General features: G+C 35.1%; 1 protein-coding gene and 1 pseudogene across 1 annotated transcript; one reads left to right on the top strand and one right to left on the bottom strand.

Annotated features, from left to right (window-relative positions):
* The first annotated feature begins 1,924 nt into the window (after positions 1–1,924).
* LOC128215184 (heat shock 70 kDa protein 1-like) lies at positions 1,925–24,684 on the top strand (annotated as a pseudogene).
* On the bottom strand, positions 3,766–15,050 carry LOC128214303 (probable thiopurine S-methyltransferase). Its single transcript, XM_052920697.1, has 9 exons — positions 15,005–15,050; positions 9,876–10,008; positions 8,783–8,875; positions 6,377–6,506; positions 5,556–5,611; positions 5,059–5,133; positions 4,618–4,703; positions 4,268–4,312; positions 3,766–4,112 (listed from the first exon to the last, which is right to left on the bottom strand). Exons 1-9 carry the CDS (start codon positions 15,021–15,023, stop codon positions 3,976–3,978), a joined length of 774 nt encoding a protein of 257 aa, XP_052776657.1. The 5' UTR covers positions 15,024–15,050; the 3' UTR covers positions 3,766–3,975.
* Positions 24,685–24,961: the final 277 nt, after the last annotated feature.

The following is a 24,961-nucleotide window of genomic DNA, read 5'->3' as shown; positions in this document are numbered from 1 at the left end:
TCAACACCAGGAATATTCTTTAAAAAAAACCTGGTTTTCAATCCCCAAAGCTTTGTGATCTTTATGACGGTCGAACTTTTCTTTTCCTTTCTTCATTAATAATATTTTATTTCTTGTCAGTCTATTACTACTCGCCAATATGTAATACAAATTAGTTTGTTACCTCAACATTCTTTCTAGCGTATTTATAGCCATGATTGCATTGGTCGTGATACGTAAAACCAGTGCAAACTATACGCGTGCGAATGCTTTGAGAGGCTAAGCCCGCCTCTTCAGTAGTTAGTTCTACGTGTTACGGAACAGGTTAAGCCTAATCGCTAGGTCAACCGAGAGGCTTGCTATAGATGTTGCACTTTTTATTAAAATCTACTTGGAGGTATTAGGCGGTGTTTATGACAAGATCAAGTTAAATGTATAAAAAAACATTATTTAGCTATATTCATTTGCAAATAACAGTGTGTCCGGAGAATATATTCTCTTTTTTAAAACTGTTCTTTTAAGGGTCGCATTTTTTTAATTCTTTCACTTAAACGTAGATTCCACGACACGGCCTTTTGATCCGACGTCATAATGTTCTTGCTTCTTACAACGATGTCGTTAAAGAAGAATATGTATTGAAATTTCGCCATGATGATTCTGTTAACGTCTCTTAAGTAACATACATCAAAAGGAAAGAATTTCAAAATGAAAACAAAATGGCCAACTTGATCTGCTAATAAAGAAATGTTAATAAATACACTAATAAACCAAAATTAAGGACATTCAGACATTTCAAAAGTGCATTTAATACAGAGGAGTACATTACTCTTAATCTTAGAAAGAATGAAAGATCACAGTTGTGTCAATTGAGAATGGGAATCTTATTAATAAGGGTAGACACTCTAGGTTTATAGGAGAATAATAAGTTCAGAGAATATTTCGACTATGTGAACTATTGAAATTTCTGATGTTTTACCATCGAAAGCAATCTAAGCAGAGAAAGGAAAATCACGCTTAATAACAAAATTTACGTTTAAAATGGGAATAAAATTGTGCATCGGCCGGGTATCGAATTCGGGCCGCCCGCTTGGCAGGCGAGCATTCTACCACTGAATTACCGATTTTAATTTTTATTTCCCACTGTTGCCGACTTCCGGGCAATACGACATTGGAAAGCTATTTACTATCATCCATCAAACACACACAACTATATGGTCCTGCCTGAATTACCAATTTTTAAACTCACTCATTAAAGTCATTGATGTACTCTGAATCGAAAAGTTGCAATTTTGTTGCAAATTAGAATTTACCAAAAAATGCTTCGTAGTGGTGGTATCCACCCAATGAAAGAATAAACTCACTTTATGCATAATTCTCACGCTGCTTCCGTAGATGGTATAATGGGTAAAACGCTTGTCTTTCAAGTGACTTGGTAGAACGTTTTTTTACCAAAAGCCGGACAAGTGGGTTTCCACCGGGACACTTCGGTTTCCACAACACAAGACCACTCTCTCGCGTAACATTGTGCCAACGAGAGTGAATAATATAATGTTGTAATACCTTTTTTTCACTATCGCTGTACTATAAATAAGTTCAAACTAAGAACTGATGTTAAAAGTGCACAATGCCGATTTCATACCATTAATTGTCATATAATCAGTGTAATGAATATATTTATAACCAATTGCAACTATGTGGCAGCCACTAAACCACACCGAATTAAAATACCTTCTTTTTAATTTTGTCAAAATTCTCATCGAAAAGAAATTTGACAGTTATTTCTGACGGACAGCATCACATTTATCATCTGTGACATGTGAATATATTCCTGTTAGTAAGAATGTAGCCATGTATGTTTTTATTTACCGAAGATCACTGTAAAACTGTGAAGTATAACAATATACATATACATATAGAAATAATTAGTGAACCTTAAGGAATGACTATGAGCGAAGCTGCAATCGGTTTCGACTTCGATACGACCTACTCGTGCGTGGGTGTGTTCAAGGAAAGGCAAAATGAGATCATCACCAACGTCCAAGGAAACCGCACGTCGCCCAGCTATATGGTCTTTACGGACTCCGAGCCGGCTGATTGGGAACGCCGCTAAGAACCAGGCGGCCATGAACCCCACGATATTCGACGCCAAGTGTCTGATTGGCCAGGTTTACAGCGATCCAAACGTCCAGAGAGACATGAAGCACTGGCCGTTCAAAGTAGAAAACGTTGGCGGCAAACCGAATGTCCAGCCGGAGAACAAATGCGGGACGAACACGTTTGCACAGGAAGAGGTCAACTCAATGGTACTGACCAAGATAAAAGAGATGGCGGAAGCTTTCATCGGAAATCCGTCCGCAACACCGTTGTCGCCGTGCCTGCCTACGACACCAATCGGTGAACCACCAAAAGACGCCGGTGTCATCGCGCTCTGAGTGGTGAAAAGAACCTTTTTATCTTTGATCTTGGAGACGGTACGTTCAAAGATGTCCATATTGTCCATTAATGAGGGATCATTATTTGAGGTAAAATCTACTGCCAGTGACACTCACTTTGTCGGGTAGGACTGACAATAGAATGGTGAACCACTTTGCGCAGGTATTCAGTTGGAAGGTTGACAAAGACGCTAGTAAGAACTCTCGAAGCTTCGGCCATCTGCGAACTGCTTGATATACAAATGGAAAGCAGCCCATTTACTGAAATGGTTTACCTATGCTTTGATACGGTGTCATGTTTTGATAAAGCATAAACTCATGTAACACCGTTTGGCGTTATCAACTCTTCACAATAAACCGAAACAAAGCGAAATATTTGTCCCTAAATGGGATAATGCTTTCGTCAAAATAATTTGTATTTGTATACGAAAAAACAATTGGCCTCACCTTAACAGTTCTAAATGGACGGTGAATTTACATTGGGAAATTTCCGATCATTTTTTTTTTATCTTAAATAGCACATTAAAACTTTTAAAGCCAAGAACTTTTAGCTGCATTATTTGAAACACAATAAGGCAATTTGTCTACCTTCAAACGATCAAGATAGTTCATCCTATTTAGGGCCTAATGATATTTGTTTACAATTGTTTTACTTTAGCTTGTTAGAAAATCTCATTCAAAAAGTTGAATAACACAATGAGCACTTACAAGAGGGACATGTTAAGGTGCGGACCAGCCTATTCATATCTAGAGCACCTTAATTCGTTTTGGAGGCTGATCCATACCTGACTGGCCTCCAAACGGAAAGAGGTCATTCAATATTCAGCTGTTTTACTGATGTATCACGTACACAGTTTTCATATCTGAGATTAAAATAACATGTCTTAAATACTACAAGGGTTTGAACATATTTTTTAAGATACCGTACAGACATTACAGACATTTGTAAATGTTAATAGCGATGCATCTTACTTGGCATTAGTTTTATGACGTCAGCGGTCCATATAATTGTTTTGGCCGGTCCGGACCTCACCAAAAATATAATATTGACCGCTGACGTCATATTATATACTAGACCGATGATGACATTAATCTGGTGAGTGCATCTTGCGATTTTTACAAAGGCGAACAATTGTCGCAAGTGGACATAAGTAAAATATGTGCATGAATGCATTTCTAAATCGGAACAACTTGGCCATATCCGGCAAGCTCGGAAGATAAAGTGAATCTCACGGAAATAGCCGAGCATGATCCAGATCATGGATTCAAGAGATTCGCCCTATTTCGACCTATTTTTTTTCAGTGATGCACTTCTGAAAGCAAACATATTGAAAGAAATCGTTTCTGGTTATGATAAAAAACTTACACATATCATTTATTCAATATGTTACTTCTGGCATTCAGTGTAAATGAATACATAGCAACCTAACCTTTTTAGTGCCGTTTCACTTTTTATATAAACCAATCAAAAACTGTTATGCTCGTTTATTTAGTCACTGTGTTCAATTTACATTGCCTGATTAGTATAGTTAGACATTAAATCATAAAGTACATTTTCTCGTAGCTATTTCTTTTCGAGCAGGTACACGTCTTCGATGAATGAGTCAATTCCCCATTCAATGAATGATTCCTTTCCCCATGCCTCTTGCCACTTTGTAAAAGCATCATTGGTATCCAACTTTTCCACTTTGCAAAGTTTCCCTGTAGGAAAAGACACAATGTTAACTGGACTAAGAAAAATATCATACAGCCAAATATATTAGAAGAAAGAAAACAAATGATCATAATAAAATGAACTATATACAACGTAAAAGATACTTGTTTCAAGCAAACACTCTATGTATACCGATACATACCAAATGCAATTTCGACATCGTTTTGATCACAGTTGAACGGAGGGCCTTCAAAGTAAAAATAAAGTCAAATATTTAATTATTTTTTAAGATGTAGGCTAAAGTATTTCAAAATCATACTTCTTATGTAACTACATATGACCAATTGAGTTGGTTTGTTTTCACTAATATAAGTTTAAAATTTACTTATGAGTTTCTAGCGAACCATTTAATCCAGTTCAAACTTAATGTAAACTTTTTCTTGGTTTCTCAGATAGTTTGTATGCATTTGAAATACGATTCCGAAAAATCCCTTTCAACATACACAACATTGTCTTACATAAAATATGGTAGAGGTAAAAAAATAAACATACCCCCGAATACGCTGTTGTCCACAAGGAAGCAATCTAGCAGGTATCGACCGTCCTTCTTCAACAACTCCACCATTACCCGGGCGTACCTGGAGAAGAGTACACAAGGTTCTGTTTTTTTATCGTTATTAAACCGTCGGGCGGTAGGCAAAAGACCTACTGTCACCATACATTAACGTCTTTCGGTTTGACGCGACAGGGGTTTGAACACCCACCTTCCGTACAACGATCTGCCACTGAGCTTACGGGGCAGTCAGATAGAGAATAAAGAACATAATATCGATTAAATTCATGATAAATGCAACGCATTTTGGTCCAGGACGGGACACACGCTAACCACATTGATTTCAATAAATTGATGAATGTAACAGGTGGTCGACGTGATATATACATTATGGGTCACCAACTAATATAAACATACCAAACGTTATGACTGGATTTTACCTGATTCTGTCTTTAACCGGAAGTGCAACAAACCCAGCTCTGTCCCAAATGCAGTCGAATCGGCCACAAAGATTGCTGAAATTTCCAAAAGTCATACTCAATTTCCTAAGAGGACATGTTTAATTATATTGATACTAGGTAGTATACAAAATGCAACAGTGAAATATATGAGTCGGTTATTTACACTTATTGGCATGGAAGCGTATGCAAAGTCGTGATCAGAATTGTGTAGTACCAAACTAAACACGTGAAAAGGTTTGCTTAAACCTTTATGATTGCAGACGACAAAAAAACTTGGCTAGATACTTGCAACATTGAGCAAAGTTTTCTTCAGCGGATTATTTTGTGTTTATTAATGCAAACTTTGACTTCAAAGCACGTGTGATAAATGAAATGCGTGATATTTTATAAATTAAATATATATTAAAATGTGAAATTTAAGTAAAAAAACAACATTTTAAGGAGGCCATTTTTATCTATAAGACTAACTTACATACCTAGAAAGATGAAAGCAGTCACATCGGTATAGTTTTATTGGTGTACCGTCCTTGGCCTGAAAATAAAACAATCTATAATCTTACACTAGTACATAGTTCCATTACAGGAACTTAGTAAAGGCAAGTACCGGTATTATGACAAAGTTATGTACTTCATGATACTAAAACGTTTTACATGTTTCCTATGTCAACAATGTAGTTCTAACACTTACTCATCTGATGGATGCGTTGATTTACCTTTTTTAAATTTTACAACAAAACTTTATTCCAAGAAATAACCCCACGTACATCTAGCATGGGTTGTAAACGACCAGAGGTTGTTATTAGACATAAACGACTGCAAATAGGGATTTTAAAATACTATTAACTGAGCCATCATAAGCATTTAGGACGTACTCTTTCTTCGGTATAGGCAAAGAAGTATAGGAAATGCTGTTCTCTCCAATACCTCCTTGTGTAGTGTTCTTTGTACGGCTACAGAAGTAGCTCCAAAGATAACTAATAACATCGTCTATGTATTTCTGAAGCGAGCTTGTGCCTGTGCATGGTCGTCCGTTTTCCTCAAAGACCGGTACCACAGAGAACGTTTAAACATATACATATAGTACATATTATGATAAATAAATAGAAAAACAACTTATACAAGATGCCGTCTGACACTGCTAAGGCATGGCCTACAAAGAATAGTACGTGTATGCATTTGCTTAAATCCGACGTCTTATTTTTGCTAGAGGACGCTCGCCAAAAGGGGATGACTGGTATGGCGTATGTTGTGCCCCTTAAAACTAAACATATGCAGTATAACAGAAACGTCTTTGTACCTCATACAAGACGCCCTCTGTCCCTGTTAGAGGGGTGCTGGTATAAGGAATGTTGTGTTCTTCGAAGAACCGCCTGCAGGCACTGTCTGCAAATCCGTTACCAATGACCTCATATCCCTCGTCCAACAACCTGTAGGTCAAAAAGTAAATACATTACTTGATTTGTAAAGCATGTTTTATTCTATTATTTAATTTCATTTTTCCATTTAAAATACATTCGACATGTTTATGACTGTAAGCCGGGCTCCTACTCAGAACCATATTGGTTCTATGACACCATTTGTTGTAATATAAGCATTGTATTTAAATAGTGATCCTATGCGAGTTGTGTTCGATAAGGTTCTGATTTCTAGGTTATCGACCAGGGCTTTTTCTATAGTACCCACGGGTCCGACTATCGGACCCATTCCCGAAGCTAAATATAAGATATTCCCACTCTTCAGAAAAAAATCCCAATCCAATTTTTTTTTTTTTTTTTTTTAGAAATTCTTTTTACCTGTAATGGTTCTTTTTTCAACATCCTAATAAATTATGTGATGTGAAGTTTTTTTAGTAATTGAAATCAGAAATCATTGTTTTCATCACATTCAGAGAAATGAAATATTATCTGTCATGATTTATTGCAATCGATATTTACACCCCAAGGATTGATATTTCAGCCATTGTGGGTCTTTTAAAGGGAAAATAAACCAATATCCTAATCATTTCCTAATTCACAGGAGACTAGACAGCTTTTTCTTTTCACTGTAAAATTTCCCAATTTTCATATTTTCACGACGCAAAATTTCCCAAAATGTCTAGGGTCTTTTTACCAAAATGGGCAGAAAAAGCCCTGTCGACAATTTAAAAAATAGAGTAATATTTTCGTTATGATGGGTTTTCTACTTCCTTCTTTTTACTGTTTGTGTCCGGTAAGAAGTTTATTACCTTCACTTCTTAAACAAATATATGAGCATTTGTTCATCAACAAAATGTCATGAAAAGCATTTGTTGCTGGTTTTATTTTTTACATTCTGCTTATATGATTTTTTTAATGAAAGTGTGGCCTTTCGTAATACTAGCGTACAGGGTGCACATTGTCTGTCGTTGTTTGGCAAAAATTGTACCGATACAAGTGCAGAAATCAACAATCACATTGCCTTAGTTATCATGCTTCATAGTTCAACCAAATTTCAGATTGTTTAGCATATTCATTATTATTAGGAAATCATAAGTTGTTCGATGGACATGCTCTTATGGACTTGACTTTATGCAGTTAAAGGTAAAAAAGAATCTTCATGTTAAAGAACATTCAAATAGCTCAATAATCAGAATCATTATGTTCCTTCAACGATGTTTTTAAAAGTATCAATTTTAACCAATTGTTTTCTGTCTATCAATTTCGATTCATTATACAAGAAAACATACAATGCTAGAGAGACTAGGAGACTTTCACATAATTTCTAAAATCAGATTAATTCATTCAGCAAAAGAACGATAAAAGAGGCTAAGTATGACAGTACCCGTCAAAATATAAGCTCCAATGACGGTTATGCTTTTCAAAATCATGGCAGGGCAGCAAGACCCTTTCCATGCTTTTGAAGGTTTGAGATCTGACTAGTCATCGTGACATGTGAATGTAATTCATATCATTGTATATTGTACATCTCGATGGTAGAATGTGAAACAGCTCTAATTGGTATTCAATAATAAACAAGACATTATTTAGACTTCATCGTGTGAATACGCATTGGTTTCAATAAATCTGTGCGTTTCAAAATGTGTTTTAAACATGAATTACAAATAAGTTCTTTGAATTATTTTTTGTGTACAGAATGATGGTTTCAATTTTCAAGATATACAAATTTATTTTAGTTCGATTGTGACGAAAGCTAAGCTTATAAAATCACTCTCGAATCCGTTTTCCGGACAGAAACCAGAACTGTGTCCTTTTTTGAGAGGCCATGAGAAAATACCCCTGATAGGGATCGAACCCACAACCTCTTGGGTGAGAGGCGGACACCCTTACCACTAGACCACTCTCACCCATTTTCAAGATGACTTTAATGTAAATGTTTGCTCTGAAATTCTTAAAATTCGAATAAAACAAATCATTACAGGGAAATGAATATAAAATAACTCATTTTTATGAAGACAGAAGCAATTCAAACCCTTTAGTTATTATTGTTAAATGCAATGTTGACTCAAATGAGGAATTCCAAAACCTTGTCAGAGGTAGCAAATTCATCAAATAAACTTAGTGTGTAGGATGCACAGTTTGACTGTGTTTGATTGTGCCAACTAGGAGGCCTAGGCACTGGATCCGTTCCTTTTGTTTGTTTTGCCTTGCTTAAGTTTGGATAAAATTTGTTTGTTTATAATACATCGTCCCTTGAAGACAACGCTGTATTTACTTATTTTAGTTACCATTTCATGTCCAGTGTCTTTCCACAGAGAGGCACAAAAACGGACGCTTTGTTATTGCCTTGTGTTAGCCTGTCCATGTGTTTTTGCAGCATTCTGTCAATAAAATGCAAATTATTCATAGTTTGGCCCTTGTTTTTAGCCAATAGCAGAGCACTGAAATGGTAAATTGCACATGTTAAAATCTGACGGTTGTTGTTTTAGATGTTGTATGCAAATGCATCTGTTATTCAAGAAAACCCATGGACACCGACGCTTTCAATGTCTGAAATAGGCATTTTTTATGACTGTTATGCATAATTTAAGGAAAGGTACGGCCAGCAGTCAACTTTATTACCTTTTAGCTGTAGAGCATTACAGTGATATAAAATTGAGGGAAACAAAAGATGAAGTACGAACACCTTTATGATGAAGGTTCAATGACCTCGTCATAGGAAATGACAACTGGGTTGCCAAGAAATTACCGTATTGATAAACTTTTAACTTTAAAACATAATATTTATTACGCTTGATTTAAATATGGTGGTAAATTTAACGTAAATGCACCGCGCATTTCAACAAAAACGAAACAAATATCGGACATTAAAGCAAAATAAAGCACTACTTTGCACTGTTAACTTTACACAGTAATTTGTATGATATTTTTATTTACGTTTTGGATTATTTCAGTCATACTTTCATTATAAAATAAAATCAAACATAATGCTAGTGTTCCAAATCGAAATTAAATGAGATACGAAAATAAAGTTTAAGTGCCGAGAATAATTAAGTCTGCCTGTAATGTATATCATAGACGGATAAAGAGTTGAAGTACATTCTGAAATAGTAAGACGAATTGATGTATCGAATGGAGGAACGAGAATTTAAAACAGCTATTGATATACAATTTACATGTGTTGATGTAACTGTGTGTCGTGTGGTGAGATGTTTGTTATGTTTGTCCGGTCCTCATTTTATTTTACTTTTGATCTGTGTGCCGCTAAACAAGATAAAACAAGTAAACTTGGAATCCATTGCACAAGTGTTCGAATGATTTAAATAAACAATATAAGGGAACTGTTTCTATTGCATTAAAACACTGTGAAGATGGTCTTACGGATGCACTTTGGGCATGTGGAACTTCGTTTGGCCGAGGGACCAGCGATAGTCCCAGTCGTTCACTGACATGTTCGTCACATCCTCGAAATCTCCGAACTGGTTCAACTTCCGCTCAACCGTCTTACACCCGTCTAGAATAGAGATCAGGAATTTGTTACTGCAACAGGTTAACATAATCTTGTATTCCCGCCTCAGAGCATAGCATTAGATCGATTTTTTACCGTTGATTGGACCAGTTTTTCGTGTTCACAGGAGGAGACTTGTATTGAGATGTCTTCCATTCGTTTGATATACAAATAAAAGTGTTGTGGTTGTTGTAACAGGTATTTATACATCACTGTATACCATTTTGTATTTCAATATAAATAAAAGGTTTTGGATCTTCAATTATAGTCATGATACACGATTATTCATTTGCATCCATTTTGGTTATTTACAGCAATTTCGATGGTGTATCGTACCATCAGTTATTCTGTTTATTTACAACAAGTTTGGTGTATCGCACAATCTGTTTTATGTTGTCATTTACAGCGAATTTGATGGTGTATCGCACCATCTGTTTTGTGGTCATTTACAACAAATTGATGTTTATTCGTTTCATCGTTTATTTTGGTCATTTACAGCTAGTTTGATGGAGAATCGTACCATCCGTTTCTGTGGTAATTTGCTGCTAGGTTTATGGTGTATCGCATTATCCGTGTTTGTGGTCATTTACAGCAAGTTTGATAGTGTATTGTACCTTCCATGTTTTTGGTAATATACTGCAAATTTGGTGGTGTAATGTTCCATCCGTGTCTGTGGTAATTTACAGCAAGTTTGATGGTGTATCGCAACATCCGTTTTTGTGGTCTTTAACAGCAAGTTTGATGGTGTTTCGTACCATCCGTTCTGTCGTTATTTACAGAAAGTTTGATGGTGTGTCGCATTATCCTGGTTGTATACAAATGGTTGCTGATCTGCATCCCGTTGTCGCCCATAGAATAATTGCTTATTGAGCTTCTCATCTGGAATCAGTTTAGTCGTTTTCAAGTCTTAAGCGTGATCACTCATTTCTGCTTCTAGATAAAATGATTTTAATGCAAAACCCACGCGAATGTCAATTTCACAGATAGAAAATAAGGCACGGATTTGGTAGGAGCAGGAATAAACCATTAGAAGTTCTCAAAATCAAGCACACACTAATATTAATGTTTGGCTACTGAGTTTGATTCTGTAGTTTTTCACATAATTAATGAAGAAAATAAAATAATCAAAGCGCTTAAAGCGTTGAATGGCGTTCAGCCTGCAACGTTTTGTGAGTATAGGTATGCAATTGTAAAACATAATTATTAACATATTCATCTAAAGATAGTGTATGCTCGCTCATAATTTCCTTTGCGAAAACTTTTAGAGTTTAATGTTGATTCTGCATGAGATCTTGAAGTATAAGTCCCTTGAAATACGAATACGCCAAATTGTTACTGATATGGTATGGAGTAATTCTCAATATCATATAAAACCTTATCTGTAGCTTTGGTTCCATAAACAATGAACTACCACGGATAAAGCAGTAAGAAATATTTAGTAAAATCTACTCTACCCTTCAAACTTGACTTAGGCGTATTTATTTTACTACCAGTGTATGCCAGCTAAACCAAATGCTTCCCAACAAAATGAATTGGACATATTAATGAGGTTTATGTTCAAGGCTTCTTTCTACATCACCAAATACATCTGGATCGAATCACCCACATACTGTTTATTCCCTGTATTTTTGATGTACATGTATCTTAATAATGCCTCAACATATGTCACTCGCGGAGAAAATGAACAGATCTATATCTGAAAAAAAATATGCATATGCAAGATATTTGACTGAAATTACTTAGACAAACTGAAAAAATATTCACGTACATCTCGTTTCATTCGGCATTATATGACACAAATTGTCGATAGCCTGTCAACGATTTCGCGATTGGATTTGAATTGTAAAAGTGTAAAATACTCATTTAGTAATGGTTAAAAGGTTGTTTGTATGTACTTACACAAGAGAATTGTTTTATGCGACATATATTTTTCAAACACAAGTAAAAACTAACTATCTCAATAAAAAAAATCTCAACACTTATGTGAAAACAAGCTCAGTAACAAAAACCCGGTTTAATGGCACTGGGTAAACGCCAAAGACATAGAACACAAAAACAAAAAATCACAAACAAGAAACATTGAAGAACCGCACAAAACACCACAAACAACACAGTGCATACATGCTAAATATATTAAAAACCGGGTATGTTTATCAAGGATTGTTAGGTACCGCCGTGGAACGGTCAGTAAAATGTAAATTGACTCGGGGTTTAAACCAGTTTACGTGCGCAAACCTCACTCTTATCCCAACAATCCTAAAACAAGAAAAAACGTAAAACGTAAATCTAATCAAAGTATGCATTAACTTGAGGAAACTTAAAAATAAAACAAATAATAATAGCCGATAATAGCAATATTAATAACCGATTAGGCTCAATAGGCTCAAGTAATAGCCGATTATGGCAATCAAAAAAATAGAAAATATACGCATGAATGAACCACAATCATCAAAAAACTGATTGTAGCATGAAATGAAGTATTATAATTTCATTTCAAACATTATGAATCGATATTTTACGCCTAATTAACATTTAATTGCATCATAATACGATCCATATTTTTCCGGGTTTTAACGAATTCTCAGAGTTTATTTCCAGACAATAAACCTGTCCAAATGTGATGAACAACATTCTATTCTTAACTTCAATGAAATGTAGATAATTATCGGTCATCGGCCGAAGCAAAATCTAAACACAGATTTATAATACATGTATTTATTTGATTCAGTACGCGTTTAATTTGAAACGTTTTGCTCATTCTGCTTTTTATATTGCGTTCTGTAACTCGCCGATATTAAATTTCTTGTATAATTTGAATTGGGTTATATTACGCAAAAGGCAAAACGCAGCTTATTCGAACTATATAAACTATATTTAAGGCATAACATAGTTTGGAAACTCATTATAGTCCAAGCTTATTAATATGCAGACCGCAGTACGTAGCTACTAGAGCAGATTTCTTACTGGGTATTTTCGATGTAAATGTAAATTAGGTCGGTGACCAACGCAGTTTTAACCGTGCTGGGGCTGATACGCCCGTGCGCGCATTAATTCGCCAAAAGTTAAAACTGTTATGTCGATCTGCCGATTCCATCTCCGAGATGTGGTTATAAAAGTCTACAGGCCTAGCGGCATATAACCTTAAAACCAAATCTGCAAGTCTGATAAACGACTCCACCAACCTAAACAATATAAGAAAGTAGAAATTGGAACACGATTATTATTATAAACACTTAATTGATAAATAGGATAAAATATCTCCCTAGTAGATATTCCTGGACAATCATCTTATAAATACGATGTAAGGAAATAAGTAACGTATCGTTAAGAAGACCACGATTACTTTCGGTACTATATGAAACAGTTGTGGTAATGTTACTTGCTGGAAGATTTTGTGTTGTCAGAGCTCTGCTTAATGATAACTTATCAAAGGTAAATCTGTCCGTTGATTCCATTAGCGGAGTCATGGACCTAGGCTGGAAAATGTACCTTATCGAATGAAAGTCGTACCACATCATCCAACCATAAATACCTCTTTTATGGTCAATTTAAAGTATGAACAATGTAGGTTTTTCTTGAAATTTCTGGATACGACGACAGTGACCTGAGTGGACACCGAATACTATTTGAAGTGTTACATTTTTGACTTACTGTTTTGATTTAAAGGTTTCATTTAAAAGGTTTAGAAAGGGCATTTCGTATCAGAACGAACGTTTTCGAAAGAGCGGCGTTACATATACAGCGTGTGTATACCACGTGATAAATTGCGTCATAAATGCTACGTCGGATTGCAATATTTTGCTTCTAATAAAGACTTTAAACAAAGAGAACTTCACTATTTTTGACCATTTATATGAAACATAGCGCAGTCTACGCCGCTTACGTGACCTCACCTTCGGTCTTTTCCCGGAGTTTGATTGTGAGTTTAGTTTATTAAAACATTTCGACAAACCTTTTCACTATACGACCGTCTGAAGGAGCACTTTAAAACATCATTTTGTAAACAGGTTTGTCGAAGTGTTTGATGAAACTAATCACCTTATCAAACTTCGGTAATAAATCTACGGCGGTGCTTTTTAAGAGACATATGATGCCCATTGTTTTATTTAAAATGGTGTAGTGAAGGAAAAGTTATCTTTGATTAAAGTCTTTATTTTAAGCAAATTGTGGCCTTCCGACTTAGCATATATGACGTAATTGATCACGCGGTATACACACACTGACATATATCTTTAAACAAATATTGTAAACTTATTCTTAAAAAAGAAAGATATATTAATTGCATTTGATGTCAATTTCGAAGTAGTAATAAAGATACACGACGTTTGATGAACTCAACTATATTTTTCAAATTGAGAATAGATCGTTTCCGGAAAAATGCGTATCGGTTTGAACAAGCAATATAAATGTCATTTTATAATATGTAAAGTAGTTTGTTTATTGAAATTTGTTTTGAAATAATGAAGCATATTCATATCCGTGGTATTGTTGATGCAATGAGATTGCACTCTATGGCCATAGTGTCTGATCCTTAGTCATAAATACGAAGGCACACTTGACTATTCAAAAGTAATGTAAAGTGTACACACATCAAAACAGTTTATTCAAATTATATTTTAATTTATCTTTTCATCCATGTGGATTGTTTTAATAATCGAGTCTGTTTCAAAATCATGCATTTTTCGTTATATAAAATATCGAATTAACGAACAAAGTTAGTGGCTGTGAGTGAAAACATAAAAACGATATATATCTGCAATTTTAAATGAAATGGCGCGGAAACCACACCTAACATTTATGGGTAACTTAATTTACGGTTTTATAATGTAAATATTTCAAACATTCTTAATAAATTTAAATATTTAAAATCTTTTGATAATTATCAAGTCTGAAAATAACAGAAATTCAAAAGTGTTACATCAGTACCATTATTTAATACTGTAGTTAGAAATCATAATCTTCGTCTTAAAGTATTAATCTAAGAATAACATTAAAATCTTACTAGTGGTTTCGTTTTGCATGTCCGACAATTTCAGCCTGCAAAATATAAAACAAAATTGGTTGATGCAGTTCGGTTTTTATATGTTCCTTTTAAACGAATTTGCAACACCAATGCACATGCGCGAAGTAACCGTGATATATTTGGTTTAGTGGTAAAATAACATGGACCCTTAGTACATATCTACTATAAGCCGCTTCTATCGGTTTCAAGTAAAAGCTGTACACTGAATAGTACAGAATTGATTCACTCAGATGAAAAAAAGTATTATAATCAGCACAGTAAATAACAAATGAAGGAGCAACATGAAATAATCCATAGGAAAAAGTATGACATTGACAGTCTGAAAATTTGATTTATGATCGCAATTGTCATCGCCCGTTTGATTTAATACACTCTACGGTGATTGTGCATGCAATGATAATTTATCACTTATTACCTGTTAAGTGCACTTACACCGAATATACCGCATTTCCTGATAAGTGCAATCTTTATGATACATCACAACCGATTAAAGAAACAAACATCAGGTCTGTGTTAGTGATGATTTTGTCATTTAGCGAAAAATTTACAAAGCTATTTAGTAATCACAGGTAAATGTTATATTCTTTTCATGACTGTAGAGATTATTTCAAAGTTATTAACACCTACAAAGGCATTTTAAATATTCAAATTGTACGATACTATTTTTCGTTAATAATTTTATTCTTTTCAGACCAAACCTGAGTAAATTGTGTTTTAATTTTGCCGTGCACAACTTTGATTGCGTATATCTCCCGACTCTGGTATAGACAACAACGGTTCAACAAGTTGAAAACTCACCATACCTGCCTTGCGTTCAGTAAAGGTGTTTGAGGCTTACGTCTTAAAGTTTGTTCTCCGCATACAGTGTATGCCAAAATATGAACTAGATGAAGCATTTCATCCTTTTAAACACTTGTATAAAAAGCTACAGGAACAAGCTCAGTAGCCAAAAGTAAAAAAAATAAACCCCGTTTAATGGCACAGTGTAAACGCCAAAGACAAAACATCATAAACAAGAATCACGGAACAACAGCACAAAACTCCACAAACAACACAGTACATAATATATACTATATCAAAACAGGTTTTGTGACTATGTTGATTTGAAGCATTGAGTGATCGTGGCTTTTGTTCCGCCCAAAACCAGTATTTTACAAAGGGAGAAACGTCTGGGTTTTTTTTCAAATGAAATAAGCATTTTAAGATTTTTGGAGCATTTGATGACCTTTGCTTTTTGCTCCGCTCAATACCACTTTTTACAAAGGGACATACGTCTTTTTCCCAATGAATAAAGCATTTCAACGTTTTGAATCATAGAAAGATCTCGCCTTGCTTCGCCAAATACAACTTTTTACAAAGGGACATACGTCTTTTTTCCAAATGAAGTAAGCATTTCAATGTTTTGAAGAATTGAAAGAATGCGCCTTGCTCCGCCTAAAACCATAGAGCAACGTAAAGGGTCACACTGTCTACCTCCGTCAGCAATTGCAAATCACATGTAATAAATTATGGGCTTATTACCTTGCAAACAATCCATATTAAGTTTGCATTCGGCAAATGAAATCGTAGCTTTTGATTTTGCTCGAAGGAAAGACGAACAAAATACTTTGAACAGTTGAAGCTGACGACAGAAGCCGCCATGGAGGTTGTATAAATTGACTGTCACTTTTCAATGCAAATGTAACTTTTGTCCTTAAATGAGTTTGTACTCGATATAGGCACCAACAAATTAGAAAAAGAGGGGAGCAGGTTCATTATTATATTTCTGCTTCAAATTTATTCAATAAACGAAGACATAGTCAAAAACATACCCTTTTGCATCCAAGATGGCGGTGTTTTGTTTACAATTTCAATAGCACGGTGCAATATATATGCAAAAAGCAAGTCGATTACCCGCCCTGATAAAGTAAATACCATCAGACATAGAGAGACACAATCGTAACAAATCGACCATCTTCGGCAAGTTTCGAGATAGACCTCGTAAAAAGCAGTAAGAATTTACGAAAGTGCGATGAGGCGATTGAAAATGTTCAAACCGCGTAAAGAACTTGAATGAACAACATGGAAATGAATTGTGTTGATACATTAAATGTTCTTGTTTAAGAGAAGATATTTATTGTTACATCAAAAAATGTTCGCATTTGAATGTTTAGATGTTGTTGTTTTTTACCTGAAGCACACTGTTTCCACTAGAAAAATCGAAGAAAATGACAGTAATCGAAATAAACAAAGTTCATGGCATATATGAAATCATACATCGGATTTAATCCATGGACTAAATGTCAGCATTTTCACAATCATCGTAGGATTTTCTTATGAAATGTAGGTATAAAGTCATAGTTTGCTAAAACAACATTACTATTCGATCTGTAAAACATTGCATGCAGTGTGTACATTTTTTTCGGGTTGTGTTGATAGGGTGGGCGTTAGCTTGACGCTCAGTTAGCTCTATCAGTTGATTGCCATGCATGCCTTTGTCTCGGCATTATTGGGTTCTAGCTGCACACTCAACATTTATTTTGCGTTACCAGTCATGTGGGGTTGGGATGGGGTGGTGATAACCCATAAAGTTACATGTAGTTCAATAGGTAGAGTACCATACAAAGTGATTGGTACTGCGGCCAAATCCTCGAGTCTGCTAAGTAGGCAAAACTTGACTTATCTTCATACAGTATTTGTTCATGATAGATCATGCTTCACATAGAGCTCAAATTTCATCCTTGGCTGTGCTAAACTCACTCATTAATTTTCCATAAACAATATATTTGTCTTAATCGATTAGTGTTAATATTGTATTTGAGTAAACCATCTTTTATATAAACAAACAAAAACAGTAACTAAAAGATACTCAATTGAACATTTACTTAAAAGGCCTAAAACAAAATATTTAGTCAAGTTACTTACCATTGTTAAAAACTTTTTGATCACTTTTGCACAGCTGCAATTTACTATTGCGTATACTTAAAGCTTTTGCTCCCTGATGAATTTGAATTGCCAATACAAAATACAAAAATTAAATCTTTATTATCAAAAAGCATAAGTATTAGTCAGAGTTATGAATCTTTCAATGTAGTTGTTTTTGTTTAAAAATATTCGACAAATTTGTAGACTTCAATTTTTATTTTGAAGCTTATAATAATTTTGTTGGATGCACGCTAATTAACTAGTTTGAATACCTAGTGATACTAATCATGCCAAGGCAGTTACCCCAACACTTAATACTATGGCCAATTTTGCTGCCAGTCACTGTGTTATTTTTGGTTTATAGTTATTTATTCAATGTCTCTTTTGCAATGACCTTGTGCCTCTTTGGGTACTTGACTTTGCCTTTTTGTATTACATTGCTTGAATGTTTAAATTACATACAACAATGACTATTATGACACAAATGCTTTGCCAAAACTTCAACAAAAACATGGAAATTCAGAATAGCTTTTATTATATTATTTTAGAAAATCAACCAAAAATCAATGAAATACAAATGTAAATCCGTAAAATAACATGCGATGTTAAATATATGTTTAATTCAACTTAATAAAGAATATAAATATTGGTTGCAGTAAGCAATGCTCATCACTTCTATTAAACATTCCGATATATTGCAAAACAAGTGAAAACACATGGTAAAATTATTTGCCAATCAGCTATCATTTTATTTTTTGCTAGCTTGCAACTTGAGCTGAAAGCTTATAGAATCACTCTCGAGTCTGTTACCAGTACCGAAGTCAATTTTCTGAGGCCATGATAAAGTAAGGCTTGAACCGAAAACGCAATTTCCACCTTTTCACATTTTAAAGAGCCCAATTCACGATATGGCGATTTCAAGGATGTGCCCTATTGAAGGATTTTGTAAAGTCTTTAAAATTAAACTGAAAATAATAACTTATTTTTATTCGGTCTGCAAATGCCATCTTGCGCTACTTTATTGCCACATAAATTTAAAGTTGCATCCTCGCAGATAGTACGTATATCTTTTTTATTGTACTGAATATGTGTAGTATCTCCACAATACTTCTGTTAATTGTTTGTCTGTAATTGTGCTTGATATTCTGAATTTAGTACAAAAATATGTTTAAAAAACACAACAAAACATGTTGATTTTGACTCCCTATACAACTTCACATTCACTTGTCATTCATATTGGATTTCACTGGAATCGCCATAAATATTTTACAAGGTCTTGTAAGGACTACTCAGGCCCGATATTTTGCTTGGTTCGACTCTTTTCATTTTTTTTTGTGTTCATAACAGAAGCAAATAAATCCACATATATCACTGATGCAACATCAGGGTTGTTTATTACAGATAGTTGCAGTAATGGTAGAGTTCTATGGAATGGCCGGCACTTTCTATAAATGCAAATATTGCTCCGAAGAACAATTTCAGCTGTGAACACTACAGCATCCATTGTAGCTTTTAGCATAATCATTTTCTTAATTTTCTAACATTTGAACTAAAAAACTTTCAAAACATTAAATAGATTTTCCAACCTTATAAAATTAAGTGATGTTCAACCTCAACACAATGCATAAACGGATGTCAATAATATATTTCAAGTATAAAGGTTAATTATTGAGCTTAAGTAAATTATGGCAACAGCGAAAATAACTCTAATCCGATTTACCTTCAAAGAAATACTTAAGTAGGTATTCACATAAGCATTTTACACAGCCAGTTTCATCATTATGCATTTTAGCTTAAGTATCATAGATCTTGACCATGGCCATAACAATGAAATCGATCGAAAACGACGTTCTCGAATATACTTTCGATGTACCTGTCACAGTTTCATCACTTCACTACTCTTATCAAATATATTTACCTGAAACCATTTTTAATTACAGCAACATTGCTCTTGATTCCACTTGGAACAAATGCAGTTTTAACACTGTAAGATATCCTAACTAAAGTTCTTGAAAATGCATGTATACATGCTTTGAAATAGGATTCTATTTGAGGCCGCTAATTTCACGCCGCTAGTCCGCTAGGCCGCTGAAGTGCTTGATCGACTTTTTTGAAAAAAGTTAAAAACGCTTCAGAGTGATAACTTGTGCATAAAACAGTTAATTAAAATTGTATAAAACGTATAGAAAAATCTTCTGAATAGAAAATAATTTAATGCCGCTATGTAACTGTATGACTAAAAACTTTGATTTATCATTGTTTTAAAAAAACGCATTAACAATTGCTTGCAAATAGAGAAAAAAATTAGGCCGTGAGGCCGCTAGGCCGCCAACTTCACGCTGCTAAGCCGCTAGGCCGCCAGGCCGCTAGCTTCACGCCGCTAGGCCGCCAACTTCACGCCGCTAGACCGCTAACTTCAGGTACATCATTTTGCACTATATATTTTTCAACTCTTTAAAGAAATTTGTTTGTCACCTCAACATTCTTGCGAGCGTATTTATAGCTATGAATGAATTGGTGGTGATAAGTGAAACCAGTGTAAACTGTACACGTACGGATGCTTTGTGAGGGAAAGCCCACCTCTTTAGTAGTTTGTTCTACGTTTTACGAAACAGTTTTAGCCGAATCGGTCGGTCAATTGAAAGGCATGCTATAAATGTTGCATTTTACGAATCCACTTGGAGGTTTGAGGTGGTGTTCAAGGCAAGAACAATGTTTTAAAACTTCTTAAAATTTCTCTATATTCATTTGCAAATAACAGTGTGTCCAGAGTATATGCTCTGTTTTACTACTGTTATTTTAAGGCTGGTACTTTATTTTTTATAACTTTCACTCAAAATATAAGGTTCCACATTTCAACATCCAAGACACCGCCTTTTCATCATACGTCATCATGTTTTTGCTTTTAATAACGTTGTAGTTTAAAAAATAGGTGTTGTTATTACGCCATGATGATGCTATTAACGTCTCTAAAATGCACCAAAATAAATAATTTCGAAACTTGAACCGTTTGGAAATGATAAAAAACGATCAAGTTGATCTGCTAATGACGAAATGTTAATTAATGTAAAAATAATATATCTTAACTTAAATAACCACCTTATATTTTCCTACAAATTGACCATTTAATAGTCTGTAAAAACTGCCACCAGGACGTTGAGAAATAACATTTGGCACTGCGATGTGGTGAAACGTACCTTTGTGTATGATGATGATCGCAATAGGATAAAACGATACACCTTTTTTATTTAAATATTTTGAATTCGGGTTGTTATCCAAATAAATGGACAGAATTGATCCAAATTCATGCATTTTTGACACGCTTTAACTCAGAGGAGTGCTTTTACTATCATAATTTGAGATAATACCCTTAGACGGTCGGCAAATAGAGGAACCCCAGAATAGTTTTTCATGAGAAAAATAACCATTGTTATGCCAATTCATGATTATTGTTTATCCATTTGGGGATATAAAAATAACAAAGGAAAATGCAATATGTTTTTGGTGTTCACCGCTTCACACCCATTCTCTCCATGGTCGGGGACACTGGATGTCTTTAAAGTTTTTATTGACGCTGGTACTGCTTGGTTCGATACTGGAACAGATCAACATAAATGAAGACGACAGAATAACCAAGTTGTATATCGTTCACTTCAATAGCCATATTCACAACAATAATTGGACAAACGATTTCAAGAAATGTTCAGTGTAATAGAGATAACAAATACGTCTCAAAAAAACACCTCCAACAAGCAAAGGACTTGATTAAAAAACACAACGCAAATGTCTGGAGTCAGAGAATCCAGCACGTGCCAAAATTAAGGACATTTCAAAAGAACAGTTAATACAGAGAAGTCCATTACTATTAATTTTAGAATTGATAAAGGGACTCTTATCCTGAGAGTAGAATCTGGACGTTATATTGGAGAACAACAACGATCAGAGAATATGCAGACTGTGTCAGCTAGGTCAAATTGAGGATGAAAAGCATTACCTATTTTCCAACTACATTGTATATAATGATATGATTTGGGGTTAATGTAATTTGATGAAACACAACCTGGAATTGTCAGCCAAGGTTTAAATAGAAAATTAAACACTCCTACAGTTTTGAAACGTGCTGGATTCCCTGACTCCACACATTTGCGTAGTGTTTAAGTATCAAGTACTTTACCTGCTAGAGAACTATCAAAAATTACTGTGAGTGCATATTTTAAAAGACGAAGTATTGCAAATTCCATTAAAATGATTGGTTCAAACCATGTTTTGCTTTTATATAATATAATAATGCGACGTTATATATTATATTGTTCCCATTCGCAATTAGGTGATATCAGTTAGTGTTAATAAAATTGTATTAAAAGTGCAAATTCCTGATTTTATACCGACAAAAGCCAAGTAAGCAGCAAAAGGAATATAACGCTAAATAACCCGGGCCGCCCGCATGGCAGGCGAGCATTCAAACACACATAAATATAATTTCCTGAATGCGATGCCAGACGGTGGGCGGACGGCATCATGTTTTTTTTAACTATTCCTGTTAAGAAGAATGTAGCCTCGTATGCATCATTAGATTCATATATCGATTTTTTTGTTGAGATTGTCCAATATTTTAAGTAAATTTTTAATACTGTATAAGTGGTATCCATAGCGGAGGTTATTAGTGAAAGTAGAAGTAAAAAAGAACAACAAAGTAGATACCAGTGAAACTATTCATAGGCAAGGAATCAAACCCGGGCCACCCACTCGACAGGCGAGCATTCTACCACTGAACCACCAATGCAACAAGCTAAATTCAAATTAATTGCAATTTGTTCGCTATAATTTGAAATACCAATATATGCTTCATAGAGGTGGTAACGGTCCACTTAGTCTATAAACTCATTGCATGCGTTATTTCTCACCGAAGTCCCTAGGTGTACTGTACTTTGAATCCTGCGATCTGAGTTGAAGTTTCGTGAAATTATTGTTCCCAATCGCAACTACTTTAAAGTGGACCCTCTATAATGTGTACAAGGGGTCAGTGTAACTACTTGTTAATACATATTTTATCATGTATACAAGAGGTCAGTGTAACTACTTGTAAATATATTTATATCAGTTCGTTTTTATCCGTCAATGTCAAATATTTCGTTTAAGGGGAAATTACATCAATTCGGAAGTACCGACACATTTTTACATGCTTTATTTCCTTCAAATTAAAACATGACCGTGAATCAAAGCATGGCTATAACATCTGAGACCGGTTACCTTCTATATTTATAGGTTTTGAAACTGAATGGTATGTGATTTCAAAAACAGACTGAACATGCTGGATCTTCTATTATTTTCACCGCATTGTTTGTTCTCTTACACCGGTTTGTCATTGCACCGGAAACAGTGGTCACGTTCAATAAATTTTAGAACAAAATAGTTTACAAATTATCGTATACATCAATACCAAGCACAGGTGGGAAAGAGACAAAACTTGTTTAAAGTTCTTAACATTTCATTTTTCATCCTAAGTTTAATTGGGAAACAGATTTCAATCAAAATGAGCGCCGCTGTCTTTCAATTTTTCTTCGATACGGGAGAATACTTAATAAATACCAAGTCGTATTATTTACGAATTATCTTCTTTAATGATACAAAATTGACATCGTGGTTTACAGTGTTGTATCTAATGGATTGTTCCCCATGGCTCTAGAATCGTTTTAACGGCGCGAGAGAAGAACGTTGTAATAATGTGAATGATCCCGAAACATCGTTAGAGTATTTATCAAACGAAGCTGCATCTGTGAAGCATATTTGAATACTAAAGCGAAGAATCTGACTTCAGATTGTGTCAACATTTGATTTTGATAATGAAATCCACCGAATAAGTATGAGCAAAGCTGCGATCGGTATCGACCTGGGCACGAACTACTGGGCACGCACGTGGAGATCATCGTCAACGACCAAGGCAACAGCACGTGACCCAGTTATTTGGCATCCATAGACTCCAAGTGGCTGATCGGGGACGCCGCTAAAATCAAGGCGGACATGAGCCCCCACCAATACGGTCTTCGACGCCAAGCTTCTGATTAGCCGATATAACGGTCAGAACGACATAAAACATTGACTGTTCAAAGTTAAAAACGATGGCGGAAAACCGAATGTCCAGGCCGAGTACTGGGGTGAGACGACGAAGTTGGCACCGGAAGAGATCAGCTCAATTGTGCTGACCAAAATAAAAAAAAACGGCGGAAGCGTACCTCGGTAAACCGTGATCATCGTGCCCTTCAATTTCAACGACGGCCAGAGGCGAGCCACCAAAAACGCCGGTGTCATAGCGGGACATAACGTTATAAACGTTATAAGAATCATCAATGACAGCCGCCGATTTCCCTTATATACATGACAATAATCTGAGCGGCGAAAAAAAACTATTTATTTTATCTTGGCTGCGATGTATCCATACACATCTGGATGGCGAGGACTTTGACAAAAGAATAATGAATCACTCTGCGCAGAATTTCAAACGACAGTCTGGCAAAGACATTTGTAAGAACTCCCGAAGCATCTGTGAACGCGCCAAAAGAACTTTGTCTAGCAGCATAGAAACAAGCATCGAGATCTACTCCCTGTTTGAAGGTATTGCATTGTACACCAAAATCACAAGGGAGAGGTTTGAGAAGCTATGCGCGGACCTGTTCCGGGCGACCATGGAACCAGTGGAGAAGGCATTCCGTTCAGACATTCACGACCTACTCGGACAACGGCATCATGATTTTTAGCGGAAGAAAGAAGCACGAAAAAACAAAACCGCATCACGCTCGCAAACGACACGGTATGAAGGTATACCTTAGCTTTAATTCAGTGTCATGTGTTGAAAAAATCCAACAACATATAATACCATTCGGCGTTATATACTCTATGCCAAAAACCATAATATAAATAGATATTTGGCTCTGACAGAGCTAATACTTTCGTACAAAAAAATTCTCATCAAAATACGTTTCAGTATATATTTTTTGAATCTTGAATAACACATCAACTGTTATTTCGAAGAAC

Source organism: Mya arenaria, chromosome 13 (assembly GCF_026914265.1).
Source record: "Mya arenaria isolate MELC-2E11 chromosome 13, ASM2691426v1".
NCBI classification, from domain to species: domain Eukaryota; kingdom Metazoa; phylum Mollusca; class Bivalvia; order Myida; family Myidae; genus Mya; species Mya arenaria.
The sequence above is the reverse complement of the archived record's forward strand: the minus strand, read 5'-3'. Positions and strand labels throughout refer to the sequence as shown.